We start from the raw sequence: 26,297 nt of genomic DNA, 5'->3' as shown, positions 1-26,297 counted from the left end.
GCCTCGTGTGTGTATTTGTTCACCCACTGAGAGGGTGAATGTGTGGGAGTGAGTATTATCCTCTACTACCACTGTCCAAATGTTTTAGGGTGGTATTTCAAAACACCAGCTAGCTTTATCTTTCAGACAGATCCATAAGCCTTATTCATGTTGTACACCCTGCAGCAGTTGTATCTTCCTGCTCTTTCCTTATGGATGGGCACTCCTACTGAACTTGGATGGGTATTTTGCCCTTCAGTGTCAACAAAAAGAAGGTGGGATGAATTCCATTTCAATAAATCCCTTCTATGTGGAAGTCCAGGGCTTCCTTCTCGCTGCCCTGGCAGGTCTGGAACCCTGGCAGGGGATCAGGAATCCCCCTGGACAGAGCCCCCAGAGACACTGTCTCTGATCTCTGTCCACGGAAAAGAGTTTTCAATCTTACAGGATGAATTACAAGCTCTGAGTGTTTGATATAAGTAATAATTAAGTGTGGTATGGGTGCAAAAGTAAAATTTTAGGATTCTGGATTAGGGGTTCAAAGGGGACAAGATGGAGGAAATTGGGTGTGTCTTGTCCTTTTTCTCCTCCTTCATGCCCTCCATGTTTCACTATAGTGTTGGCATTTTTCTCTTGGTTCAGGCTGGGGACACACTGTTCAGTGTAGGTGACAGATATTGGCACATTATTGTAAATCCAGCCCAGGGAGTTTCTGGTATTTAATGTTTGTAACATCCCACTGAGGGCAGAGCCCCACACACTGCCCTGCAGGACAGAGCTGGGCAGGGCAGTAGAACATGTTAGAGATAAACAGAATAAACAACCTTGAAACCAGCACAGACAAATTATGACTTCTTCTTTGGCAGTGGGGCAGAAAGACAGAGACTTTCTACAATCTTGGAATCATCAATACCACAGATTCCGACACTTCTAGACTTTTGGGTGTGGGGTTTTTTTGTTAGATTGAATTTGATTTTTTTTCCCCCTTTATGATGTTTGAACTTTGAATAGACAAAAGTGAGGATATTTTGCCAGAGGTTTTCCCTCTCTCCATTTCTGAGGGGAGCAATGGGAGTTGTAATTAGCAGTAGTGGAAGCTGACTCTAAGTGATAGACGACTCAGCACTTGGCAGTCACTTAAGCATTCCTGCCAAATGTTCTTCCCTCCATGATGTTTGCTTCATCCTGGCAGCTTTCCACCTGCAGAAAAATCAATCCATTTGCTGGAAGCAAAAGGAGGATTTGCTTGGGACGCTGCCCAAATGCAAAACTCATATGTTAATTGAGGCCATTTTTTTTACCTGGAGTGAGGGATGGAATGTGTTTCTGAGTCCAAGAGCAGATATATGTGTGTAATTATGGGAGAGGGACACTTTCCTATGTAACACTGGGACAATATGTGCACAGCCCCATGACACACATGAATGTGCCTCAGTTCCTGCCCAACTCTTTCCATAATGCCAATATGGCTTGGGTAGACTCCAATCCCAGAACACAGATCTGATTGTTTCAGATACATCTCCAAAATGTCTATAACTACTTGAGCACACCCCTTGTGCCAAGGTTCCTGTGACAGCATCTCACAGAATGAGAATAACAAATTGTGTGTGAAAGGAAAAAGAATCAACCCAGAATGTTCTTGTGCATCATCCATTGTATGCAGTGTGTTCAGAATCCCAAAATAGGGTCATTGTTTGAGAATTACAGCTTTAATTAAACATCCATAGAATAGGAGATCTGAAAACTGTGTGGAACGACTCAGAAATGTACCACCCAAATTTTACAGTCTCTGAAGGCAAAGCAGAAGAGCCCAGAAGGCCTGAGGTATGGAAAGCTAGGCATTTCCAGTACCCATCTTGTGAAGCCATCAGGATGAATATCAGGATTCAGCACTGGTGTTTAAATAATACTGAGGAGAAATAGTATCTCTCATATTAGCACTATGCTTAGGCCATTGGCTCCTCTCCTGGTCCTCAAGATTTTCCCTGCTATTCTGTGCTTTCCATTCCCCAGGTTGGTTTGGGTGTGGTTACAGGGAGGGGTGACCTCCACAGGGGTTCATGAGCAGGGAGATGGCCCTGGAGGCAGCAGCCAAGGCCACTGGACATTGGGATAGGGGAGTCCACACTCCCATCCATATTTCACAACATTTCTGATGCCATCACTCCCAGGAGATCCTCCATCTATGACTTTTGTCATAGGGCTGTCCTCTGCTCGATAGACTCTTGTATTTGTTTGTCTGTTGTCACTTCATCCAGCACAAAAGCAATGAAAATCAAAGTAATTAATTGAGGACCTCTGGAGATCTGGATCTCTGCATTCCTACAGATCCAGTAGCCCTTAAATGTTAGCCGGGGGGGGGGGGGGGGGGGGGGGGGATACTACAAGTTTGGTTGTTTTTTAATCTGGTAATTAGCTTAATGTTTTTCTCTGCTGCAATTAAAGGAACCTAGGCAACCTTTGCTTGTGGGAAGCTGGTTCTTTATAGTCTCCTGGGCAGCCTTGTGAAGAAAAGCCTTCTCAGGCTAAATGTGTTGCTAACAGGTGGACAGGGATCTTCTCTGAAAGAGTTCCTGCTAACATTGCTCTATTAATAGAATCCACTAATGATCCTCAAACAAGGGCTCTGCTGAAAAGGGAAGTGAAGTAATTATCCCTCTGTCCAAATAGAGAACGGTTTAAATAGAGAAGAAAAACCAACACACTTCATCATCTTCCCATTTTACAGTGGTAGTTTGTCATCATGAGAGGATTTACATTGGTAGACTTTATCTGAAGGAAATGAAAGCAGGGCATCAGGCATTGCTTTCAATTCTTTCATTTTTCTCAGCTGTCCGGAAACTTAAAGATAAGCTTAATGAAAAGAGATTTTTCTCTTACACCAGAACCAGCCCCTCCAAAATCACTGTTTGCTGTCAACAAGACTCAGACCTCTGTGACTCTGCTGTGGGTGGAAGAAGGAGTAGCTGATTTCTTCGAAGTCTACTGCCAGCAGGCTGGATCTGGCCAGGAAACAAAAGCCCAGGTATGTGTCTCTTCATTGGTGTCCACTCTTCATCCCAGAATTAAAATTTTAAAAGGTAACTATGCTTCAAATACTAAAATATTTTCATTGTTTTGCAATATTAATGTTGACCTCTGTCTTACTGAGGTTACATAACAGGTTGGAGAGAAGCTGTGTGCATCCAGCAGTGTCAGTGGAGTTGGCTACATGTGGAAATGGCTCTGATACATGCAAAACCTAACAGGCTATGAAAATAAAGGAATGCCAATGAACAAGAAGGGAAAATTGGTCAGGTAGCTTCATAAGGAGTGGGGAAAATAGAGATATTTAGATGCCATGAGTTTTCTGATACAGTATCTAATTATTTCTGGAATACTTTATTCCTGGTTTTGAGATCTCTTAATTGAAGTTCTGTAGGAGATTCCTTGCTGTTCCAAGAGTACCTTTATGCAAATGTGGCTGCTCCTAATGCATTTTATATTATTTTTACCTCAGGGTATTGTCTTCAAGACCCACCTCCTGAGGTGAACATATGAACCGCCTTTTCTTTCTGTCCAGTCAGGTACCTGTGCTCAGTGGCCAATTTAAATATATAGTATTTAAATGGGTAATGCTGTTAAGTGAAAAACAGAGAGCAGTAGTAGTTTTAATTCCATGACATTCAATACTGTGCTACATGTGAGGTTTACTTTGTGCTTTAGCTGATGGTATAATGAATCACTCTGATTACATGCCACAAAACATTATTTTCTCATGTGCATTGTGGCACATAATGGGGAATCATTGAGAAAGAAGTGAAAAATTACCTACTAAAACCACTGATTACCACATGTAAAAGACCTGCATACTCTTTAATGCTATGGAAGATCAGTCTGAATTATTTAATATTATTTTTAAATTGAGACAGACAACGACTAAAGGAAGAAAAATGCTTACGTGCACTTAAATCTTTTGGATCATTTAGATTCCACCTCTAGATTCTTGCTTTTTCATGATGAATAGCAAAGGTTGCAAAGTCATTATCATCACTTACCAGAGATTCAAAATAGTGATGGGATCAGGCAAGGAAAGCACCAGAGGATTTGCAAAGCAGATCTCTTTTAGGAGCATCAGGAAAAGACTGCTTCATTTGGCAGATGCTTCAGAGGGTGTCTCCTTTGTTGACAGGAACATCTGGCACTGGGTAATGCACAGAGATTGTCAGCTCACTCCTCATTGGATTCATCACTCTCTTTTCTGCCTCCATGAAAAACTGGGAAGGGCTCCTTTCTGAACTGTAAAAAGGGATGCTTTCCAAGTAGGCTGGTGAAAATTCTTTGTGATTTTCCATGCCAATTACATGAACATTTTTGTCCCTTCCCTGCATCTTTAAATCAGTGAAATGAAAAGCAGCAGGTTTCCAATTTTGAACATCTTGGATTTGAGTTGACTAATTTAAATTTCCCAGAGGGGAAAATGGAAACATGAAACCAAGTACAATTGCCAAAGTTTGACTCCTCCTTTCGGCTCAGGCAATAAAAAGGTTCTCCTTCCTTCCAGTCGTGTGATTTCATCTGCACAAGGTACCTCAGAATTACTCTGCAACAGGAGTTTAGGATTAGGCCATGGCTGACAACAGGTTCTTGCAAGTATCCAGTGCTTGGGACTTGTTACAGCATCTTGCATTCTCAATCTGGAGTGGGTTCATTTATAAAACATCTCCTTCTCTCCCTTCTAAACCACTGTCTCACTGTCCCCGTTTTCACAGCTGTAACCCACCCCTGCTTCTGCACGGCAGTCCAGAAAACAGAGCCTTAAGGAACTCTTTCTTTAAGTCAATGCATGTGGTGTTCTTTCTGTGTTTGTTTGCTCTTGCTCTATCAGCATTTAAAATCCACAAAAGTGTTCATAAGGGTCATAATAATTAACACGTTGTATAAATATGTAGAGTTTCTGCCAGCTAGAAACACTGAGATGTAGGGTGTTTGATCATAATTATTGCAAAAGACTTTGCTCTAGCTTTGTTTTTCACCTTGGCCACTCAAAAGGGCTCACAGGTCTCCACACTCAGAGGAGCTGCCTCAGAGACAGAGGTGACATGCATTCAAACCAGAATTGTGATTTCATTCATGGCAGAGGTTGTGACTGCCTTGGATCTTCTTTGATTAAAAATAACTTGGTTTTCCTCCTACCTGTGTGGCTTAGAAACCAGAGCTCATGAGCTGTGTCCACCTCTGGGATGTCCTGGAGGTCACAGTGTTCTCACCTACCAAGTCTGTGCCTGACCAACCCGCTCTGGGGCACTCTCAGGGTCTGCTGTGCTGGGATGACCCCAAGAATGTAAAAGTCCTCATTTCCCAGCTCATGCAGCCAAAGAAGGAGTCTGAAATGCATAGGGTTGGCTTCACAAGGTTGTTTATTTTTCCTTGTCTACACCATTCTTTCTCTAATCTGCTGAGTTCTGTCTAGCAAGGAGGCCATGGCGTTCTGCCTCTCACCTTGGGTGAGAGGCAGAACACATTTTATATCAAAATTTATGTATAGTCTGTTTCCAATATTGTGCCAATACTTGTCATCTATGTTGGACGGTGTGTCACTACCTTAAACCAATAGAAAAGTGTCACCATCACACCAAAACAAGGAGAACAAGAAGAAGAAGAAGGCCAGGACACGCCCAAATCCCTCCATCTTGACTCCCTGAACCCCATTCTAAAAACCCCAAATTTCTACTTTTCCACCCTATGTTAATTCAACTACCACACTACTCAAACCCTTGTGGCTGTAATTCCTCATACAAAGCTGCCAGCGTTTTCCACGGGCTAAAATCAAAGCCACAGGTGTTTTTGACTTCATGCCAAGGTCTCTGAGCCCCCTGCCAGGGTCTCGAGACAGCCAGGACAGCCAGAGGAATGTCCTGGACTCTGACAGGGTGCGTGTCCTTCCCTGCCCAAAAGGCTCTGGGGTCCATGGAGTGCTCTGGGGTGTTTCCCTCCCCTTTTCTGCCAGTCTATCTGCCTGCTGTCAAAGACAGGCCCTGGTTACCTTTCCTGTGTTTCAAAGTGTTGATTTCTCCCACCAGACTTGACTTTACCTGTCAGATACATGGAACACTGATTTGTGCCCTGGCATTCACAGGAGAGACAAACTCCTTTGTGTTTTTCCCCATGTCTGCAGGAACCTGTCACTGTCTCTTCACACGTTGTCACCATTTCCAGCCTGACCCCTGCCACTTCCTACAACTGCAGTGTGACCACCTTCAGCCACGACAGCCCCAGCATCCCCACCTTCATCTCCGTTTCCACCATGGGTAAGCAGCACTTCCCTGCTTTCTCCTTCTTTGTCCTCATCCAGCTACATCTGTTCTCCCTTCCTTTTTAAAGTTGCTCTTTTAATGCTGGCCCCAGGGGTTGTTTGTGTTATGGAAAGGCTGCCAGATGTGAATGAGATGGGGGGAGAAGCTTTGGAAAACCCTTAGAAAAGGGGCTTGGTTCTGGACTGGGTTTTAGAAATCAGGGACAGAATTTGTGGTGTCAATACTAAATATCAGGTTCAGTCAATACTGACATTGGCTGCCTGATGATATTTATGGAGAAAAATGTTTTCTCAGCCAAGCCCAAACAAGAGGAAAATCACATTCATATAAGCTGTTAAGGCTTCCTGCATTCAACAAAGAAGTAAGAGAGAAGAAAGGCCTCTGCATGATCCTCAGCAGTCACAGCCTCCTGAGGGAGGATCCCTGGGCATGTAATTTTCCAGAGTAATTAAGCATTTTCCACCCAGCATGTTACAAATCCTCAGTTTATTATTTTGCTTCTGGGTCGGAAAAAGCATTGATTATTGTTGAAGAATGATTTCAGAGTGGAAATGCGATTTGGAGACATAGATGATGATGAATATCTGTATTTTGTATTACCTTCACAGTTTTCCCTTGTGTTATAAATGTCAGCTAAAGAGGAAAAAAATAATAAATCAGAACATGTTAAATTTCAACAAAAATGCCAGGGTGAAGGCATTTCCCCACAGAAATTTTCTAAGAGCAATAGCTGCTCAAACACTCCCTTTATCTACTGTGGTAGATTTTTCTCTCTCTAACGCTCCAGGCTCTTTGAGATAAGTTATAAAAAAAATAAAATAACATTATCAAAACTCAGGGGGAAATAAAACCAAACAAAAATGTCAATGCTTCTGAACTGAAAAACTGAGAGTCTTTTTCTGTACTTACAGTCACTGAGATGAACCCGAACATCGTGGTCATCTCCGTGTTGGCCATCCTCAGCATCCTCCTGATTGGACTGCTGCTGGTCACTCTTGTTGTACTCAGGAGAAAACACCTACAAATGGCCAGGTAAGTCCAGATTTATGCCAATTACAAAAAAAAAAAAAAAAAAAAAAAAAAAAAAAAAATCAGACACTGACAAACACGTCATGTCAATAGTTTCAGCTGAGAATGCTTTTGTGTGGGTGGGTGAGGCTGCTTGAGGTGCTTGTGAACAGAGTGTCTTCAAAAGAGCTGTTTTGCTGCTGTTGAGCATGTCTTCTCCTTCTATCTGCTTTCACTCTTGACCTGACTGACAAGCCTCAAGCTTTGTCTCATTTTGAGCTTTGCAGGATCGAGTCCATAACTGCAATCCCATTTTACAAAAGGGTTGTGTCAGGAACATGAATGATAATTAGGATCTGAGGCAAATGGGCATGAGCAGGACATCAAGGTTCTTTGAAAGTCTTTGATATGGTTTGGAGCAAGAGATTTTTTCCATACCAACAGATAACATTTTCTAGAAAGTCTCTCTCTCACTATTTGCCAGTCTGCACCAATCATTTGTACCTGAATATTGAAATTCAGTTTCCTTTTCTAGGCCATCTTACCTGCAACTGCTCACTTTAATGTGGGTTGTTGTGGCCTGTGTGAGCTATGGAAGTTTCCCCAGACTCTGTATATCCTGTGTATATGCATATTTATATATATATAATTGGTTTACCTACTAGTTTTGAAGGTGTCACAGAGTCTTTGTCCTTTTATAATCTATGTAATATATTTTATGTTAATTTACTGTATTGTGTCAAGAAGGAAATTATTTACTGTAAAAAATACTTATGCAAACAATCTTGTGCTTGACAACCTAGAAGATGCTGCATTTTGTGTGATGTCTTGTCTATGTATTCCATGCAGGAGATGACCACATCACACCTATGTTCCAAGTTATCTTTTTAAGAAAACATTATATAATTTCTTCCTTTTGCATGTAACTGGCTCTGTGGAAATCCCAGCTAAATTAATTATCTTTCCTATTTAATTACTGTGCAGCCAGCCCAAAGCTTTTTCTCTTCATCAACTGCTTCTAGCCACAGAAGATAAACACCCCAGGAGGAAATTTTAAAAAATAAATCCATCAAGAAGCTGCAAGCAATTGTTTGCGTAAATCAAGAAAATAGTCAAGTTAGTTTACAATTCATAGCTGAAAATAATGGACTTGTGATAAAGAAACAACTAGAATGTTATTCAGGATTTTTTTCTTTTGTCTAGAGTTATTTTTATTACTCAAAATTACCTATAATTATCCTGTAAAAAGGACACAATAAAACAACTTCTCCTTAGAGTGGGAACAGTGAATATTTAGTATAGAAAGGTAAATATTTAACCTGTGCACTGAGGCCAGTGCCATGCTATGGAAAGTACAAATCTGGACAGAAGATAAGGTCTATTTGAGAATTTCATTCTTTTGAAGCATTTTTAGGCAATTTGATCTCAGGTGGTGTTGAACATTTATTGGTTTTAGACAACCGCATTAAGGGTTTCTAGTTATGTTCCTTACAGATTATCTCAGACCTAGTCACAGATGTGTTCAGCACTTCCCTGCTGAAGAGTTCTCTGTTAAATCAAGCTCTTTGCAAGTGTTGTGAATCCAGAAATGCTAATTTTTACCTAATGGTTGTCCTGGAACAGGGAGTGCGGGGCTGGGACCTTTGTGAATTTTGCATCTTTAGAGAGAGATGGAAAGCTCCCCTATAACTGGTGAGTGTTTGAAGCAAAGCTTATGTTTTTTTCCCCATCTCTGCTTTTTGGCAAATATTATCTGTAATCTTAAAGTGCTTATTTTTTATGTCATTGCTGTCCCTTTTTAGGATAAAACTACTAGACTTGTTAATTTCATATTTTATTCCTTAAATGTATTTTATTTCTTGAATGATGACTGAAGACATGAATTCTGTCACCTGCTGTTTTTAGTAGGCAATAATGTATTTACATGTCAGCCAAGTTGCATAGATGTATTTGGGGAGGATTTTTTTTCCCCTCTCTCTTACAGATATATTTCCTAAAATAACACAACTGTAGATAATTGATCTATACATTCATTAGCACTACCATGCATTTGCATCCAGGAGTAGGCTTATTTGTAGATAACTTAATTACCAACTGTCTTCATACAGTGCCTTTAATAAATATTTCCTTACATTACAAGACAAGGACAAGCCAACTCAAATATATTCTGTAACTAATGTTCAGTGCTGTTGAAAAAATCAACAACAACAACAAACCCCTAAATATATCTTGCTAGTCGAGAAAATCACCTGCAAGAATTGCAGGCACTGATATGGACTGTAAATCATCACTGTTACCATCAGCTGAAGAGAAGTAATTGTAGAAATAAAATCTGTAGGATTAGCATTTATAGAAGTAAAAGGCTCTGAGAGCTACCTGGCTGGCACCAGTGTGGTCATTTCCATCCCTATTTTGATAATAAATGAGTGGTAATGACAGAGCCATGGTTTACTGCTCTGTTGTTAACAATTTCTGCAAAAACTTCTCTTTCAAGGCAAGTCCAAACAGAGACACTTACAAGCATGACATCACCCCCATTCCTGGAGAAAATACATGCCTTTGCACCCATGGTCAGCTTTGCTGACAGCCAGGAAGTTGGAAAGAAAAGTTGGTGCACAGGGAACTGCTTTCCATGACCTCACAGGACACAGCCTGCCAGCAGGGTTGGGATTGAATGGACTGACACTGCACCACCACAAGCCTTTTGCTAATAAGCCTGCAAAGTGAACTAACAAGCCCAGCAAATCTTGTCAATACCTCACTGTGCTGCTAATTAACTGGATATTAAACAAGCTTCACTTGCTTGGTTTAGGTTTAATAGCAGCCAGCTGTATGCAGTGCAAATGAAACCACTCCTCAGAGTGGCAAAAAAGTCAGAAGAGCAAACACTCATGTTAATTAAATAGCCAAGCTTGAATGAAATTATTAAACTAGCAAGAGATGTTATTAAAACCATAAAAGGCTTTTTATTTTTATTGGGAAGGGAATTAACAGGCTTGGATGTGAAACTGATGCTTGTGGTGTACTATTGACTAGGAAGGGCTCTTGTCTCTGGCTGAGCCACACAATTCCTGCCAAAGCCTGGGGCAGGTGCCCTGCAGAAACTGCACTGCCTGCTTCTTCTGCAGCAGCAAAACTCATTAAAACTCATAACTTGGAGTTTTCATTGCACGGGCAGAAGATTTCCTCTCTGGTTGGAAGATTTAGAGATGATTCAATTTGGCATGACTTGTTTGTCAGGGAAAACACAGTATCTACCAACTTCATAAGAGCCAAGAGTACTGAACAAGGAAATTTGTATTTCCTCTTTAGAACAGCTGCAGAAGGGTGGTATCACTTTTAAGGCAGCAGATTCTCTGATGGGGAAAAAACACACTGAGAGTGTATTTGACAAAAAAAAGAAATCATCCTTTTACTGGAGCCAAATTTGTTTAAGTTTCATGAGTTTTTCATATTTGCAAAGTACCTGAAGCCCATTTCACCAATAGGTAGAATAGGCCTGAGTGGGTTTCCTGAATTAATGCACAGCAGAACCTGGTAAACAGCTTGCAAACACTGAAGTTTAGAATGATTTTGTACTCATATTTCCTTTAGCCACAGTAAAATCTGCTGTGGATAGTTATTCACAGAAAACACAGTTAGAAGAACTGTTCAAGCAATGTTTAGATGAAAACCTAGGAAAGAATTTAAAGCACTCTGCAAAGTGTTATAGGGATTCCTTGAGAATGCTGACACAATAGAGGGTATTAAGAGATGTTTTAAGCATCTGAATTTATCTCTGATATCCACAGGATCACTTGCAGGAACAAACATGGGAGATTATGTGTGTGATAAAAACAAACCATATCAGTACTGAATATCTCAAAACACTGAAAATAGGCTTAATACCACCTATGCAATTGCTGGAAATCTGTTGAAGATATTTTTCCTACCCACTTTACTCTGAAAATTAGGAGTAACAGGTCTGAATCAATATGATAAGACATACTTATTTTGACCATATAGAATTTTGTGTTGGATAGCTGAAAGCCCTGCAGGTTGAGGAGTAAAAATTCTAGGGATGCTAACAATATTTTTAGGAAGTAAGTAAGAAGTAGGGTTTATGGGTTTAGGTGATTTTTAAAATAGAATTTGCTGATCTCCTGATGTCTGTTTGTCTTACTAACTCTCCTCACTTTTTCATCTTTATGTATGTTATTTATTAATGCTCACAGGCGTAGAAGTGTATTTGCTTTCCTAACTCTGCTACCCTCATGCCTTTGGACTGATTATCTTTTGGCATTTTATGTTAATCCTTGGTAAGTGATTTACTTGTTTTTCCATATGCAATGTGTAAACAGTGTGAGTTTCTATGACATGAAAAATGTGTGGTACTTTTGTTCTCAATTGGGTCAAAGCTTTTGGAGATATAATTTTCTTGTACTGGAACATGGACTGGCGAGGATGTGGGTATCAAAGTATTTGCTACCCTGCTTCATCTGGTTTGTCTGTTTATTCTCCAACCCATTTTGGTATTAAAAAGCTAATTTTACAGTGTTCATCATATCCATCTCATTGCTGTCTTTGCAACTTTTGCTGCTTCGTGATAAGTCCTGGCTTCTTCTGTCCTGGTTATTTACATGTTCATTGCCTGGCACTGGCTTCTGCTGCTGTTGTTCTATTACTAAAATTGTTTGATCATGCCCCACCTGTTTGGTGTGTGATGTCAAATACATTTGTTTTTCAAAGGTGCTATTATGCCCTCCTGATGTCAGTAAAATTTTGCTTTTGAAAAAAGCAGTTCATTGAGAATGAATACCACTAGAAGTCCCAAAGAGTAAAAACAGAGTACTGTGTGCACATCTCATTTTGTATATTTAATACTTTAATCTGTAAATGATTTATAAGGATTTAGTAAACACCTGATTGTTTTCTTGAAAATACCTGACAAAGCCACATGTCTACTTAGAAAAAGAATTGTTTTACAAGCCATTTAACAAATAATTACAATTGACTATGACCCAAAATTTCCTATTTCATATAAAGAAACTTAAGTTTCTGATGGTCTTGGGTCCAAGTTTTAGGGATTTACAAAAAAGGTGCTCCTGAGGTTAAGATTTTGTTTCCCAGGCATTTTCCCTGGTCTTACCATGAGGCACCAAAGCCCTGGCAGGCAGACATCAACATGTTCAGCAGAGGGATTTTTGAGACTGATTTTCCTTGAGTGGGTCTGTAGAAAAACCCATCCAAATTTTCAGTGGGACTAGAAATGTAAGTAAAGAAAGGTCCATTTCTTCTGTGAGGAAAGAAAATACGTGTTCTCCACACAAATCCTACTGAGGAGCACGTGGGGGTCTTCCTTCCTCTCCAAGGATTATATTATGTTATTGATATGATATTATAGTATATTATAGTATATTAATATTATATTAATATTATATACTTGGAGCTTGTCTGGTATAAGCTCAGCTAGCTCTCAAGCTGCACAGAGGTGGAGGGTCTGATGCCTTGAGAGGGCTGACGTAGAACAGAGGCTGGACAGAGTTAAATAAAGCAGGGATTTATTAAAAGGATCTCTTCCATGGATCCACCTTGGGCAGGACAAAAGCCCAGCCAGGGCTGCACCCAAGATGAACCAAAATGGTCCCAAAGTGCACGAGCACTTATGGGGGCTCTCCCTGGGATAAATTCTGCTCCATTGGCACCTTGGAGTTCATTGTCCCATTCCAGCTCCAGCCCAGGCAGTCCCATCCTGCTTGTTTTTCTCTCTCCAGCCCATGTTGTTTGTGCTCCTGGACCTGAGATTTGGATCATTTGTCCTTGGTCCCCAGCTGGACAAGGAATTGCTTTGTCTCCCTGCTCTGTGCAGAGAGCTCACCATCCCCTAATATGAAGCTCAGAACCACACACTAAAACAGAACAGAACCTGAAAAATATAAAAGCTGAAACCTGAGGCATCAGGTCAGGCAAGCAGGTGATTATTTTGGAGGTCACACTGAGCTCTCTTAGCTGGTCAAGAAGCCCAGAGTGGCCACTGTCTATGGCACTGCTGCATCTTTTGTCCCTCTGCCTTTTTTCTTTTATTATGCATTAACTCACCTTTCCAGATGTGCATCTTTCTTCAGAGGTTCCCCCTTCAATCAATCTACCTATTTCAATCTAGATGATTAAGTTTACAGGAGCTGAAGTGGAATGAGATGAGATTAATCCCTCTCTTTATATTTTAATATGTAGACTAAATGGAACAACAGATGAAACACCAGCTAGTGTTTCAATGGTTTTTGTTTTGCACATAAGCTGGTTTAAAATATTTATGAACATTCAGGAAACAATTGCACTGCTAAGAAGCAAAGGCCTCTTGAGACTATCAAAACACACAAAATTCTTGCTAAGAAATGTTTGTCAGTCATTTGTTTTATTGCCTCTTGAAGTGTTCCTTGGAGAAGTGTTCTTAGAAACATTCCCACCATAAAGGGCGTTTAGCGATTTTTTTTCTTTTCAAATTAATTCTTATGTGCCTGACATTAAGAGGTTTTACCACAGTCACAGGGGACAGAGGTGTGTTGAATAATTTAGTGTAATTAACTTTAAGATTTCACTGGAAAAAAATATTTGAAAATGGAAAATAAATACTACTACTTTAGATGTACAGTACATATGAATGTACAGATAACATGATAGCCTGAAGAGGTTTATAATATTTAATCCCCACATTCATAGAAAGCTGGTATTGCCATAACTCTTGTTAATTCTGCAGGCAAATATGCCTAAATAAATGAAAATGTACTTTGAAAAAATAACAAAATTACTATGTGTTGTGGCTGCTCCAGAAACTGAATATTCTGTAAAACTTAATTTTGGAAAGTAGCCCTTTATTTGTTTTTAGTGTAACTGCTAAACTTAACAGGGTAGAAAAATAAAAATACTCTGCTTTTTAATATTTCTTTTGGTATAATGTCATTATTTCTAATTTAGAAGACTTGTCCTTTCATTTAATAATTGAAGCTGTGAACCAAATGATCTAGACAATAATTTTCATATCACCATGAAATTAAAAATAACATCATTATAATGTGAAAAATGAATGGTTATTGTTTATTGCCTAGGAATTAAAAAGTCACACTACTAAAATTCCTTCTGAGTAAGCAAGGATCACACAAAGCAAGCTTGCTTTGTGTATGTAATCTTATTGTTGCTTGACTTCTTTGTGGCAACAACAAAATGAACACACAGCCCCCTCCAAAAAACCACACCGTTGTAGCTGGGGTAGGGCAGTTCTCAAGTCAAATCCTTTGGGTTTTACTGCTTAACACACTCAGAAAGCTGCTCACAACTGTTGCTAGTGAATTACATCAGCCATAATCATTGTTTTAAATGACTGTCACAATTATCTCCAGCTGTTTAAAGTCAATTACATTTTCTTAGGTTTAAGCTTGAGTCGTCCTGCTGAGGTCAGTAGGATATTTGCCATTATCTTCATTTATCACCATAAGCAGGTTATTAGATTGGCTCTTTTAATTTGCCTTCACCTTTTCTTGAATTTCCACGTGGTGGTCTTGTCCCTTTACCCAACAGATGCTTCTCATTCCCAGTGCTGACATCCAATTTTCCAAGCTCAACCAGGCTCAGGTCCTGGGGACTCAGCCCCAGCCCACCCAGAGCCAATGGGTCAGGATTTATAGGGCAGCCATGGGCACAGATTTTCCTGTGCTTTTCCAAGATTTTCCACAGATGTGCTTTTTCTGGGCACAGATTTTCCCTTTCAATGGCAGGTCATTCTCAGAGCCTCAGAAGGGATATGCCTCCCACTGGACTCAACAGAAATGCTGCTATCAGCCTTAAATTGTCCACCAGTTATTATCACCAATCTCCTCCTGAGTATGATGAAAAAATACACTTTCTTAAATCAGTGCTGTCTTGAATAAACGTTGTACAACTCTTTAATGAATTAAACACACTTCCTTTTTTTTTTCCTACAGGAGTAAAAATGGATTAAAGAAGAGAAAGCTGACCAAGTATGTAACTTCTTTGATATTTAAAGGAATAATTCTTAGCCTAAATAGGCATTATGGAGTACATGGCACAGTGGTATTTCAGTTACAAATACAGAAAACTTCTTTCTAGACATATCCCAAGGGAGATACCTGAAAGCAGAAAACAAACAATAATTGTACAAAAGCAGTTCTGCTCAACAGATTGTAGTAAAACATACAAAATTAGTCATCAGGGAAAAGATCAATTATCCAATTTAGTGATTTCAACAGAGCTTATCCTTAGTTAAAAATTGCAAATGGTGAAAAAAACTGGGATGCATTTGTTTGTAGTGATATTTCCCTATTGACATGGGCCTCTCATTACAATTGTTGCTAGAACATTAGATCATTAATGCTGGCAGGTAAACAGGAGTAATTAAGTGGTGATAAGACAGGTTCCTTTGGGCATATTGCCTCCAAGTAAATGAGAAGATTACTGTGTACATGCTTCAGTAGCTTGTAAATTAGAGTATGATAATTAGGTGAGGGAAGCTGTTTACCTGTGTTTCGTTACTCAGAGTGTCAGCCTAATTATTTCTGTGTTATGTTCAGGGGCTATGCCTGACTAACAGATAGATCTCACCTGGCAAAAAAAAAAAAGTGTGGAAAGATGGGAGTCATTAAATCAAGGCTAATTTGTACCTACTAAAGCTCTCCATGGTTTTTTATAGTTATATGCCACCTTTTTTTAGCCACCATCTCTCTGAGAAAAGAGTTTGAGTTATAATTACAAATGTGTGCAGTTGTCAAAGCCAGCAGAGAAAGCTGCCAGGGCAGTGGCATCCAAAATGTAATACATCCAGCATTTCGTGGCCCTGAACCACAAGATTTGTCCTCATTTATTTCTGGCATTAACAGCTGCAAATAGATATTTATGACTTGAGAGTATTCTGGTGGAAGGAAATTAAAAGTACTACAAAAAAATCAGATTTTCTCTGTATTTTTGTTTTAAAGCCCTGTCCAGCTGGATGATTTTGATGGATACATCAAGGATATGGCCAAAGACTCAGATTATAAATTTTCTCTGCAATTTGAGGTAAATCTCTGAGGATTCTGCCCTCTGCTACTTGCTCAGATTAGCTTTTACAAGATGTTAAGGCTGCATGGTGTGCTCCTGCGTGCTCTCTGTTGGTCGATCTGTGGCGTTGCTGGGCGGGCCAGCTTCACTTCCTCTGCAGAATTTAGAAATGGAGGTTGGTGTTGTTAAACCCTACATTTAGTGAACTGATTGGAGTGGCTTCTCACATTCAAATTGAGTTAAATGTCAGAAAAAAACACACTTGCTTAAAGTTTAGGGCATGCTGGCAACCTGAATTGAATTTGGGATTTTAATGGCTTTATTGGATATTTAATGTCCTTAACTTGAGAGGAAGTACTGAAATCAGGAAGTAGCATCAGAAATCTCTGTCAGAGCAAGGAGATTTCTCTAAGACAGGTGAATTTCTCTAAGTTCAGGTGCATTCTCTTAATTACTCAAAATTTAAAGTCAGTTTAGTAGTATAAAACCAAAACCCCATCCCTATCCTGGGGCTGTTTCCCAAAGATTTAAACATGGAAAGGCAGTGGGGAGGACTCTCAGGGTGTTTCCACAATCTCTTTCAGGCAGCAAATTCCCATGATGCACCATATATTACTACTAATATATACTACTATTTACTACTATATAGTAGTAAATATGCTACTACCAAATGTAGCTACTGAAGATGATGACTAGAAAGATCTTTTAAGCATTTCCCCAAGACTGAAAGCCACTTGAGGGTTTCAAGAAACCTCATTAAGGAAGGCAGGTAACCACCACAGAAATAATTTAGCAAGCCCCTAGTTTGATAACATTTTTGGTTTGACAGTGAATGTGGGTAGAGAGGAGCAATTCTGAGTCCCAGCTGGGATGGCAGCAACATCAAGTGGAGAAACCCCAACAGTGCTCTCCAGCTGCTTGGAGCCCAGCTCAGAGGCATCAAAAAAGGACAATCTGTCACCCTGCTGTCAATTTATAAAGTGATTTATGAGCATTTTCTGTCTGCTACCTGCCATAAGGAATCACAAGGACTTATTCTCTGAGTGTTTTTGAGGCTGGCCTTGACATTTTCCTTTCTGTTGTCTCAGGAGCTAAAACTGATTGGGCTGGACATCCCCCACTTTGCTGCTGATCTCCCCATGAATCGCTGTAAGAATCGCTACACAAATATCCTGCCATGTAAGTACAACACACACTAAATCCTGCTAAAACCCCTAGAGAGGGAAAGAAGAGTTCCAATAAGAAAACTGGAGAATCAGGAGATTTTCTAAGACTGGTAAAAGCCTGTTCTACAATCCTGCTCTTACAGAGAGCCAGGCAAGAGTGGTTTTTATGTTAACTTTGAATAGATGTAGCTGCCTGGAAGTGTTTGTCATGGCAAGAGTTTGGAGGTGAGAAACACAAGGGGTTTTATGCTACTGAGTGGTGTTACTGTATTTCTTTTATGATTTTAATGAAGCCTAAGGGAGCCCAAAGGGACAGCACTTGGAGGAGGTATTTGCAGAACACTAAGGATGGTGTGTCCATGTTTGCTGAAGCAAACATTGCTCTCTTAGTCAATACAAGAATTTCCTGGTTTTTAGTAGATTATTTTTGGCCATTCCTATAGGGCTAATTTAAATTTTGCCGAGCTGGAGATGAGTGCCATATTTCAGAGGCAATTTTTTTCTAATTTCTGTTTCCTTTTGCAGATGACTTTAGTCGTGTCCGCTTAGTCTCAATGAATGAAGAGGAAGGATCTGACTACATTAATGCCAACTACATCCCTGTGAGTACAGAGGTCTGGTCAGTGTGGAGTGCAGTGTCCTGCACACCAGGCAGAGGTGGGCCCTTGAAAATAGCACAATATTTCCTGGAAGCTCAGTCATGTTCTCAGCATCTCCTTCAGCTTCCAAATATTTTGTCTCCAGAGAACAGCCATCAAAAAAAAAAAAAAAAAAAGGGTGGGAGGGGAAGGTTTTTAGCAAATTTTCCTGCAGTAGCTGTGAATCTTTGTGAGACTTTGATTGGAGTGGTAGGAAAATGAGCAGGAAATGTTAAATGGCCTTTTAAGATAGAGAGGTGAAGCATAGATATTCAAATGAGATTTTTTTTCTAGCTTTCTACTGCACATGGAAGAAAAGGGCTAAGGCAGGCACTCCAAATGCACAAAATGCACACAGCCCAGATGGTGTGTGGAGAGACTTCTGCTTTCTAGCTCCTCTCTGGTGCTTCCCCTGTGCCTCCTTGCACCTGGCAGAGAGCAACCACTTCCCGGGGGTAGCACCCACAGTTTCAGGATAATTGCAGTGTACACAGAGCTGTAGGCAAATATTTTGACACTGGGGGTTGGCTGAAAGCTCATCAGCTCTCTCCACTCTCCAGTGAGCTGGTGCAGTCACTTAGGCTTATCCCTGCCACTGCCACAAGGGTTTGCCCCTCTGGTACCTCTGTGCTGTGGCTCAGTGTGGGCTGGAGAGCAAGAATTCCATGGGTTATTCTGCATGGAGAGGAGGCAGGGCACCACTGCAGCCCTTTAGGAAGAGGTCTTTGACAGAAAAATGAATATTTTTGCAGTCTGGCTGTAGATAGAGCTGACCCTGGCTGTGCTGGAGAGAGCTGAGCCAGCGTTATGGAGAAAGGAGGAGCCCTTGGATGAGTCACTGGGGCCACTTCCCTGTCACTTTGGCATTGCCCAAGTATGCAGTGTTGAGCCAAGTGTCTGTGCATGGCTTCTCTGTGTCCAGGGCACAAACCTCAGCACTCACACTGCAAGAATCAGGAAAAAAAACTTCCAGGCTTCACATCCCAGGAAACTTCTGTCGCACGGGATTGTGGCTAACAGGATCCTAAGCAGCACTCAGTCCCTTTCAGATGTTCAGTTCTGCTTTGCATCTCTTTAGTTCTGCTTATAGCACTGTGCTGACCATGGAAACTGGGATAAACATGTGATGTTAATGCTGTTCTTTTTCTGATAATCAGTGCTCCACTGATTCCCTGTGAGAACCCCGGCCTTGCTCTGGGGTCTCATGTGGTGGTGAAATTCTTCCTCTAATTTGTGCTTCTAAAGAAAAACTCCGCAGGCTTTTGCTGTTTGGTCTTAAGGTAGTTTATTGCTAGTTATCTAACAGATTATGTTTTTGGACTGCAGCTATTTGATTAGCGGCCTGGGTAGAGGCACACATATACACTGACATCCTCTCTATTTGCTGTTTTTTTTGTCTCTCCCCCCGCCTAGGGCTGCTGCTATCTTTTATAAGATATATTTCGTATAACATGTTTACAATTATTCCCCAATACCTACTATTTATGTTGCTAAGTGTTTTTCTACTTTAAACCAATCTGTGAGTGCTATCATTACTAAAAATATGGAGGTAAGGAAAAAGGAGGAAGAATAGGATTAGCCTACTTTCTTCCATTTTAGAACTTCTGACCCCCATGTACAAAGTGAAAACTCCCTTGTACATGTGTTAAAACCCCCCTGTACAATACTAAAAAAATTTCCCCTCTACTTTGTAATTACTTTTACTATACTATCTAACTTTTTGTGACTGCTTGTTCCACCTCCAAAGTTGGTAATTCATTCCATGGCTCAAACTCAAAATCACAGCTGTTTTTCAGCTGTCTGCCAGGGTCTAGAATGCTTCTGACCAAGGCCTGGAACCTCTAAAAATGTCTGAGAGACATTTTGAGTTCCCACAATTCCCTGCCTCCAAACACAGAAACCAGGGGGATCTGTCCCTGTGCTAACCGGGATTTGTCACTTAGGTCAGACACAGCCCACACAGAACAGGCAGCAAATTCTGTGTAGTGCAAAAAAACTGGGATTGAGCTCGTTTGAAGACATGTCTGGAGGAAGCCATTTGTGGAAAATGCTCTCAAATCACAATTAATTTTATGATCCACATTGGCACAGAAATTGCCCAATTTGCATGGGATCATGCTGTGTGTTGGGTATTTTTTGCTCTTGATAGGAAAATAAAATAACTTTCCAAATGCAGTTCTGATGATACAATCTCAGCAAATATGGTTATAGCAGATGCCAAAAGGGTCATTCTGTGATCTTTTTATTATAGTCTTCGTAACAGTCTTTCGGTTTTGGAGAGGTGAAAGGAGCCTTTCCAACTAAAATCATGCTGATAGGAAAGGGAATACATGCATATGAAGCATCTTAGCATCTGATAAGAGCATTGACTTACCATATTTTCTATTATTTTAAGCAGAATTCTAATTAATATTTTATTAGTTTAAGGCCTCATGACATGAACAAGTGTATATAATCCTGTTCCATTTACACCAGTGACTGAAAATCACCCCAGGCACTGCTTGGGATGAGGAACCTGGGCATCTGTAACTGGTTTTGTGCCTATAACTAAACAAACCCTAAAATTACATAATCTGGAAGGAGCTCTAATAACATTCTTTTGGGGTTCTTACTACTTGCTTTTTTAATGTTGCCTTTTCTGCTCTCTGTACAAATGATTTGTGTGGAAGCAGCTTCATCTGCTGTGTTTTAGATTGCTTAGACTTTGGGAACATCAAAATCTAGCAAAAGTTGTCATCACAAAATAAATACAAAATAATTTTTTTCTTTATATTAAAAATCACTTTTAGAAGTGCAACTTGAATTTGGGCAAACTAAAAAAAATTTGAAAAATACATGTTCTGAAGCAGTAACCATGTTGGTAAGCAGGACTTATCTCTTTGTCTTTTAGGGTTATAATTCACCCCAGGAATACATTGCAACCCAAGGACCACTGCCAGAAACTAGGAATGATTTTTGGAAGATGGTTCTCCAGCAAAAATCACAAATTATTGTTATGCTCACTCAGTGCAATGAGAAAAGACGGGTATGTAACAAAATCTTCTATCTGGTGTAAAAGAAACCACCCTGAAAAAGAGCTCTTTTCTGCTGAGTCAATATCTTTGCATTGTTTCTGATCACAAAGCAGCATCACAACCAGCCCTGGAATGGCATCTGCCTTCTCATTTCAGGACCTTCTTTGACATTCCCTGATGTTCCCTGACTTCCTTTGACCTTCTTTGTCCTTTCTTGGCCTTCTTGGACCTTCCTTGACTTGCTGCACCTTCTCTGACCTTCTCTGATCTTTTATGACCTTCTTTGACCCCTTCTTACTTTTTCTGACCTTCTTTGATCTTCTTTGACCTGCTTTGACTTTTCTTGAACTTCTTCAACATTCTTTGACTTTCCCTGACCTTCTTCAACCTTCCTTGATTTTCCTTGAGCTTCCCTGACCTTCTCTGGCCTGCTTTTACCTGCTTTGATGTTGACTTTTCCTGAATTTCTTTAACCTCCTTAACCTTTCTTTAACCCTCTTTGAACTTCTTTAATGACCCCTGATCTTCTTCAACTTTTTCTGCCCTTTTCCCTCCCCTGACCTTGTTATGAAGCCTCCCCTCTTACCAGAGGAGGGACTGAGGGAGCTGGGACTCTCCATCCTAGAGAAGAAAAGGCTCCAGGGGTCTTGTCACTGTGTACAAATTCCTGATGGGAGGGAATGGAAATGAGGGACTCCTTTAGTGGTGACTTGCCCAGTGACAAGTCAAGAGGTGATGTGTGCAAATTAAAAAAACACATTAAATTCCTTCTGAAGTCAGGAAACACTTATTTTACTCTGAGGGGGACTGGGCAATGGGACAGATGCTCTCAGAGCTTGCGGAGTCTCCATCCGTGGAGATATTCCAAAGTCACCTGGACATGGTCTAGAGCTGGCTCTAGGTGACATTGCTTGAGAGGAGAGGGGCTTGAACGAGGTGACCTCCAGGGATCCCTTCCAACCTCAGCCTTCTGTGATTCTGCACTTTTAAGTTTAGGTAATTATGAAATGCAAGTTCTATCTTTACATTTTCCCTTGATATTGTAATAGAAATATTTGGAATATAATTTGGGGAGTTTAAATTCTCTTTCCCAGTGTTTTGCTCCATTTAGAGCTATTATATCAGGAAGAATAACAAAAGGCACTCTTTGTCTGTTCTTCATGGCACTAAAGCTGCCCTTCTGAAAACTGATAAATAGCTGATGGCCACATTTAAATGGGAATGGTCAGGCTGGAAGTCCTTGCAGCATAAATTCCTCTTATTGCAGCAGCAAGAGCAGTGCTGTAGGCATTGCTAAACCTGAGGTTCTGTGTCCTTTTGTGTGTGTATATCTTTTTGTATAAAAATACAAAAATGCCTGGATTTCCCTCCATTTCAGGTGAAATGTGACCACTACTGGCCTTTCACAGAAGATCCTGTTGCATATGGGGATATCACAGTGGAGATGCTGAGCGAGGAGGAGCACACGGACTGGGTGTATCGCAGCTTCCGGATCAGCTATGTGAGTGAAACCCTTTGCCAAAGGAGTGATTTCAGTGATTTTTCTTTAACTTTTGTCCATTTCTGGAACTCATCAGGAAACACCTAAGAGAGATCATTGTCCTTACCCTCAATTCACACAGGCAAATGACAAAATCACAAAACTTTCCCCTAAAATCATCTCTAAATTTATCTGCAAAGTGCAAGGCTTAAACAAAAATAGTACTAGAGCTCTGGACACTTCTGTGGTACCAATAATTACTGACAACAAATGTATGAATTTCTTCTTTTCTACATCTCACACACATCTTCTTGCTATAAATTATTCAAAACTTGAAAATATCAGTGGAAGAATTGAAAATGCTTTTCAAAACGGCAATTCTGCAATAATGTCTATCTATAAAGTATTGAAACAGATGTGAGAGTATGTGGTGTCCAAATGAAAGCTTCTCAGATTTTCCTTCCACCTTTGTTTCCTGCATCAGCTCAGTGCCAGCACCATCTAATGAAGGAAAAATTAGGGATGTGGAGGGGTTGTGGAAAAAACTGTGTACTGGCAATTCATCACTGACCCAGGACCTTATATGCTGAGGATCTTACTTTATCTAAAGCGAGTAGAATTTAGCACTGTAAAAGTGGGTTTTTTATAAGAAGCTTTTTTCCCTAAATGTTTCCTGTGGTAAATTCTTTTTCTTAATTTTGGGGAGTTTTTTTTGGGGTTTTTTTCTTTAAAACTTGAAAAGAAAATCTCTCAGTGAGATTTTTTTTTTCAGGTTTGCCTGCTTGCCAACAGTGTTGTTCTTTATCTGTGGCAAAATGAGAAAAGAAGAGGGAATGGAATAAAAAGCGGAAAAAAGCCCAGAGTTGAAAAACGCAACAGTTCTTGATTTAAAAGCGAACTAAGAAGGAACTACCACAGGGACAAAAGCAAAAAGCAAATCCCAAACCCAGAAACAGGAAGTTCATGTTGTTTTGATAATGATGGCCTGATTTTCCCCCCCACTTTGTAATTAGCTTGTTTGTTCTTTGCCAATTTCTTGGCTGTCTTCAGTCTTTTAGGCTGGATGTGGGGAAAAAAAGAGGAGCACAAAATGACAAAAACGCCCTCAGTGTGATGCCATGGTGCTGTTCTGCTTCTCCCACCAGGCTGATGAGGTGCAGGACGTGATGCATTTTAACTTCACTGCCTGGCCAGACCACGGCGTTCCCACCACCAACGCTGCCGAGAGCATCCTCCAGTTTGTACAGATGGTCAGGCAGAAATCAGCAAAGACTAAAGGCCCCATGGTCATACACTGCAGGTAAGTGCTTCAAGGAATAGGAGAAGAACAAGGTGTGACATTAAATAGGTTGAGAAACCATGAGAAATAGAGATTTTGGGATTTGGCTGAAGGTGGTTCTCTCTGGTGTTAGTGTTATGCAGCTCTGCCCTGTAACCTCATGGAGAAATTCATAGCTGATATTGTTCCATGGGTCTTGGTATTAAAAAAAGTGCTCAATAAGCCAGTGGAGAGATTTAGATATAATATTATAAAATCAGACCCTTTATCTACTGCTTAATTGTTCTGGGAAGGAACAGAAGCAAGTATCAGAGAGCTGGGCAACAGTTGTAATATTTTCTTTTTTTCAATGAGGATTTTTCTAGCAGCAAAGAGGCATATTTTCAGGTAGTATTTTGATACTATACTGTGTATCTTAGACCACATAGATTAAAATAACAATGCTCCAAAAGTAGAAAAGAGTCAAAGAAAGAGTGCATCGATCAACTCCTGCAGCAATTGTTCTCAGACATTAAAGAAGGCACAGAATTAATTTATTCATTTATCTGTCCAATTAACACATCAGATGTTCCATTGTATTCATGTATTTGAGAAATAAACACAACAAAAGCCAAAGTAGAGACCTCTTTTTTTACAGTTATGCTGAACTGTGTTGAGATGAGCTCTTAAACATTATTGAAAACAATTGCAAGGCCTTTCAGAAAAAGCATGACAAAACAGTAGAAAGAGCTTTTGCCAAGATACACACCCTTTACACTCTGTAAAACCTCTGTGAAATCTGACTTAAACATCACATGTCAAATCACAGTGCAAACAATCGTACACGTGAGAATCTCTAAATGAAAGCAGTGTGTATTTTTTCTAGTTGCTGAGATTCCCTTTGGGGAAAATACAGATTTTCAGCTGAGTGGTAGCTGAGTGGGAGTCTCATGTTCCTAAGGCAGAAGTCCTGAAGTGCAGACTCTTCTGGTGATGCCTCAGGTTTTAGCTTTTAATTTTTTTCAGATTCTGTACTGCTTTAATGTGTGAGTCTGGGCTTCATATTGGGGGATGGTGAGTTCTCTGCACAGAGCAGGGAGACAAAGCAATTCCTTGTCCAGCTGGGGACCAAGGACAAATGATCCAAATCTCAGGTCCAGGAGCACAAACAACGTGGGCTGGAGAGAGAAAAACAAGCAGGATGGGACTGCCTGGGCTGGAGCTGGAATGGGACAATGAACTCCAAAGGTGCAAATGGAGCAGAACTGATCTCAGTGAGAGCACCCGGGAGCGCTCATGCATTTTGGGACCATTTTGGTTCATCTTGGGTGCAGCCCTGGCTGGGCTCTGGTGCTGCCCAAGGTGGATCCATGGAGGAGATCCTTTTAATAAATCCCTACTTTATTCTGTAATGCTGTCCAGCCTCTGTTCTAGGGCAGCCTTTGCAAGGCATCACTGAGGGGTTGTCCTTTGAGGACAAGCTACACTCGTGCAGCGCCGTTGCAAGCCAAGAGCTTTGCAGTGTGGAGAGCTGTGGAGCCAAGTCCTACAGGTGTGGTCCCCACTGTCTCTGGGCATCCATTGCTCCTGAGCAGGTCTCCACAGTTCTGGCTCCAGCCCCTGAAGTTGCAGGAGCTCTCATGCAGTCTGTGAGGGGAGCAGTGACAGCAGGAAGAGCAGGGAGCTAAGGCTGGGTGAGGGTGCGTGTGCACGTTCTGTGTGTGAGTGCATCCACTCTGCCCAACCAATGCCACTAAATACCACAGATTCACCAGCCTGCCTGGCCTCAGATCAGTTATATATATATATATATATATCAGTTATAGCTACAGCTGCAGGACTCCTGCCTTTTGCAGTGCCACTGCTTTTGCTGTGTGTGCCCTTGAGTGAGCTGCGTGTCTGTGTGTGTTGCAGTGCTGGCGTGGGGCGGACGGGAACGTTCATTGCCCTGGACCGGCTCTTGCAGCACATCCGTGACCACGAGTTTGTGGACATTTTGGGCCTGGTGTCGGACATGAGGTCCTACAGAATGTCCATGGTGCAGACAGAGGTAAGGTCTGTTCACTTCAGCACCATGACAGTATTGTCATGCCCATTTCATACCCTTTTGCATCATGTTCATGCAAATAATCATACACATGAGAATCCCTGTTGTTCCCCTTGACAAAACCAGTATGAGTCAATACAATCAAGTTTTCGACTTCATTGTGATATTGTCACATTATTAATCTGCTGCATAGGTGGGTTTGATGATATATCTGCAATCTCACTGTCTGCCAGAGGAAACGAGTTATTCTCACCTTCTGTGAAATGAATATGCAAACAATGTATTAGAATAGATTAACATATGAAATTTTCAAGCCACACTGCAAAGAGCTGGGCTTGCTGAGGGTATTAATGGCTCATGAAATGATATCAGTATCAGGCA

The 26,297-nt window shown here is 40.7% G+C and overlaps 1 protein-coding gene across 4 annotated transcripts in view; it reads left to right on the top strand.

The window, feature by feature from the left end:
- PTPRO (protein tyrosine phosphatase receptor type O) overlaps window positions 1-26,297 on the top strand; it is a 145,184-nt gene that overhangs the window by 112,293 nt on the left and 6,594 nt on the right. For 3 of the 4 annotated variants that reach the window (XR_002465792.3, XM_077783262.1, XM_021535161.3), the window contains exons 13-25: window positions 2,865-3,004; window positions 6,137-6,269; window positions 7,187-7,307; window positions 8,907-8,975; window positions 11,498-11,581; window positions 15,242-15,277; window positions 16,250-16,331; window positions 17,402-17,492; window positions 18,005-18,081; window positions 21,008-21,142; window positions 22,510-22,632; window positions 23,757-23,911; window positions 25,784-25,919. Coding sequence is in view for 3 of the 4 variants with exons in the window: in XM_077783262.1 (XP_077639388.1) it covers window positions 2,865-3,004; window positions 6,137-6,269; window positions 7,187-7,307; window positions 8,907-8,975; window positions 11,498-11,581; window positions 15,242-15,277; window positions 16,250-16,331; window positions 17,402-17,492; window positions 18,005-18,081; window positions 21,008-21,142; window positions 22,510-22,632; window positions 23,757-23,911; window positions 25,784-25,919 (1,382 nt within the window). In the remaining variant the exon portion in view is untranslated. The remainder of the gene's footprint in view (window positions 1-2,864; window positions 3,005-6,136; window positions 6,270-7,186; window positions 7,308-8,906; window positions 8,976-11,497; window positions 11,582-15,241; window positions 15,278-16,249; window positions 16,332-17,401; window positions 17,493-18,004; window positions 18,082-21,007; window positions 21,143-22,509; window positions 22,633-23,756; window positions 23,912-25,783; window positions 25,920-26,297) is intronic. The other variant, XM_077783263.1, reaches the window with a different exon arrangement.

Source organism: Lonchura striata, chromosome 5 (genome assembly GCF_046129695.1).
Source record: "Lonchura striata isolate bLonStr1 chromosome 5, bLonStr1.mat, whole genome shotgun sequence".
NCBI lineage: Eukaryota > Metazoa > Chordata > Aves > Passeriformes > Estrildidae > Lonchura > Lonchura striata.
The sequence above is the reverse complement of the archived record's forward strand: the minus strand, read 5'-3'. Positions and strand labels throughout refer to the sequence as shown.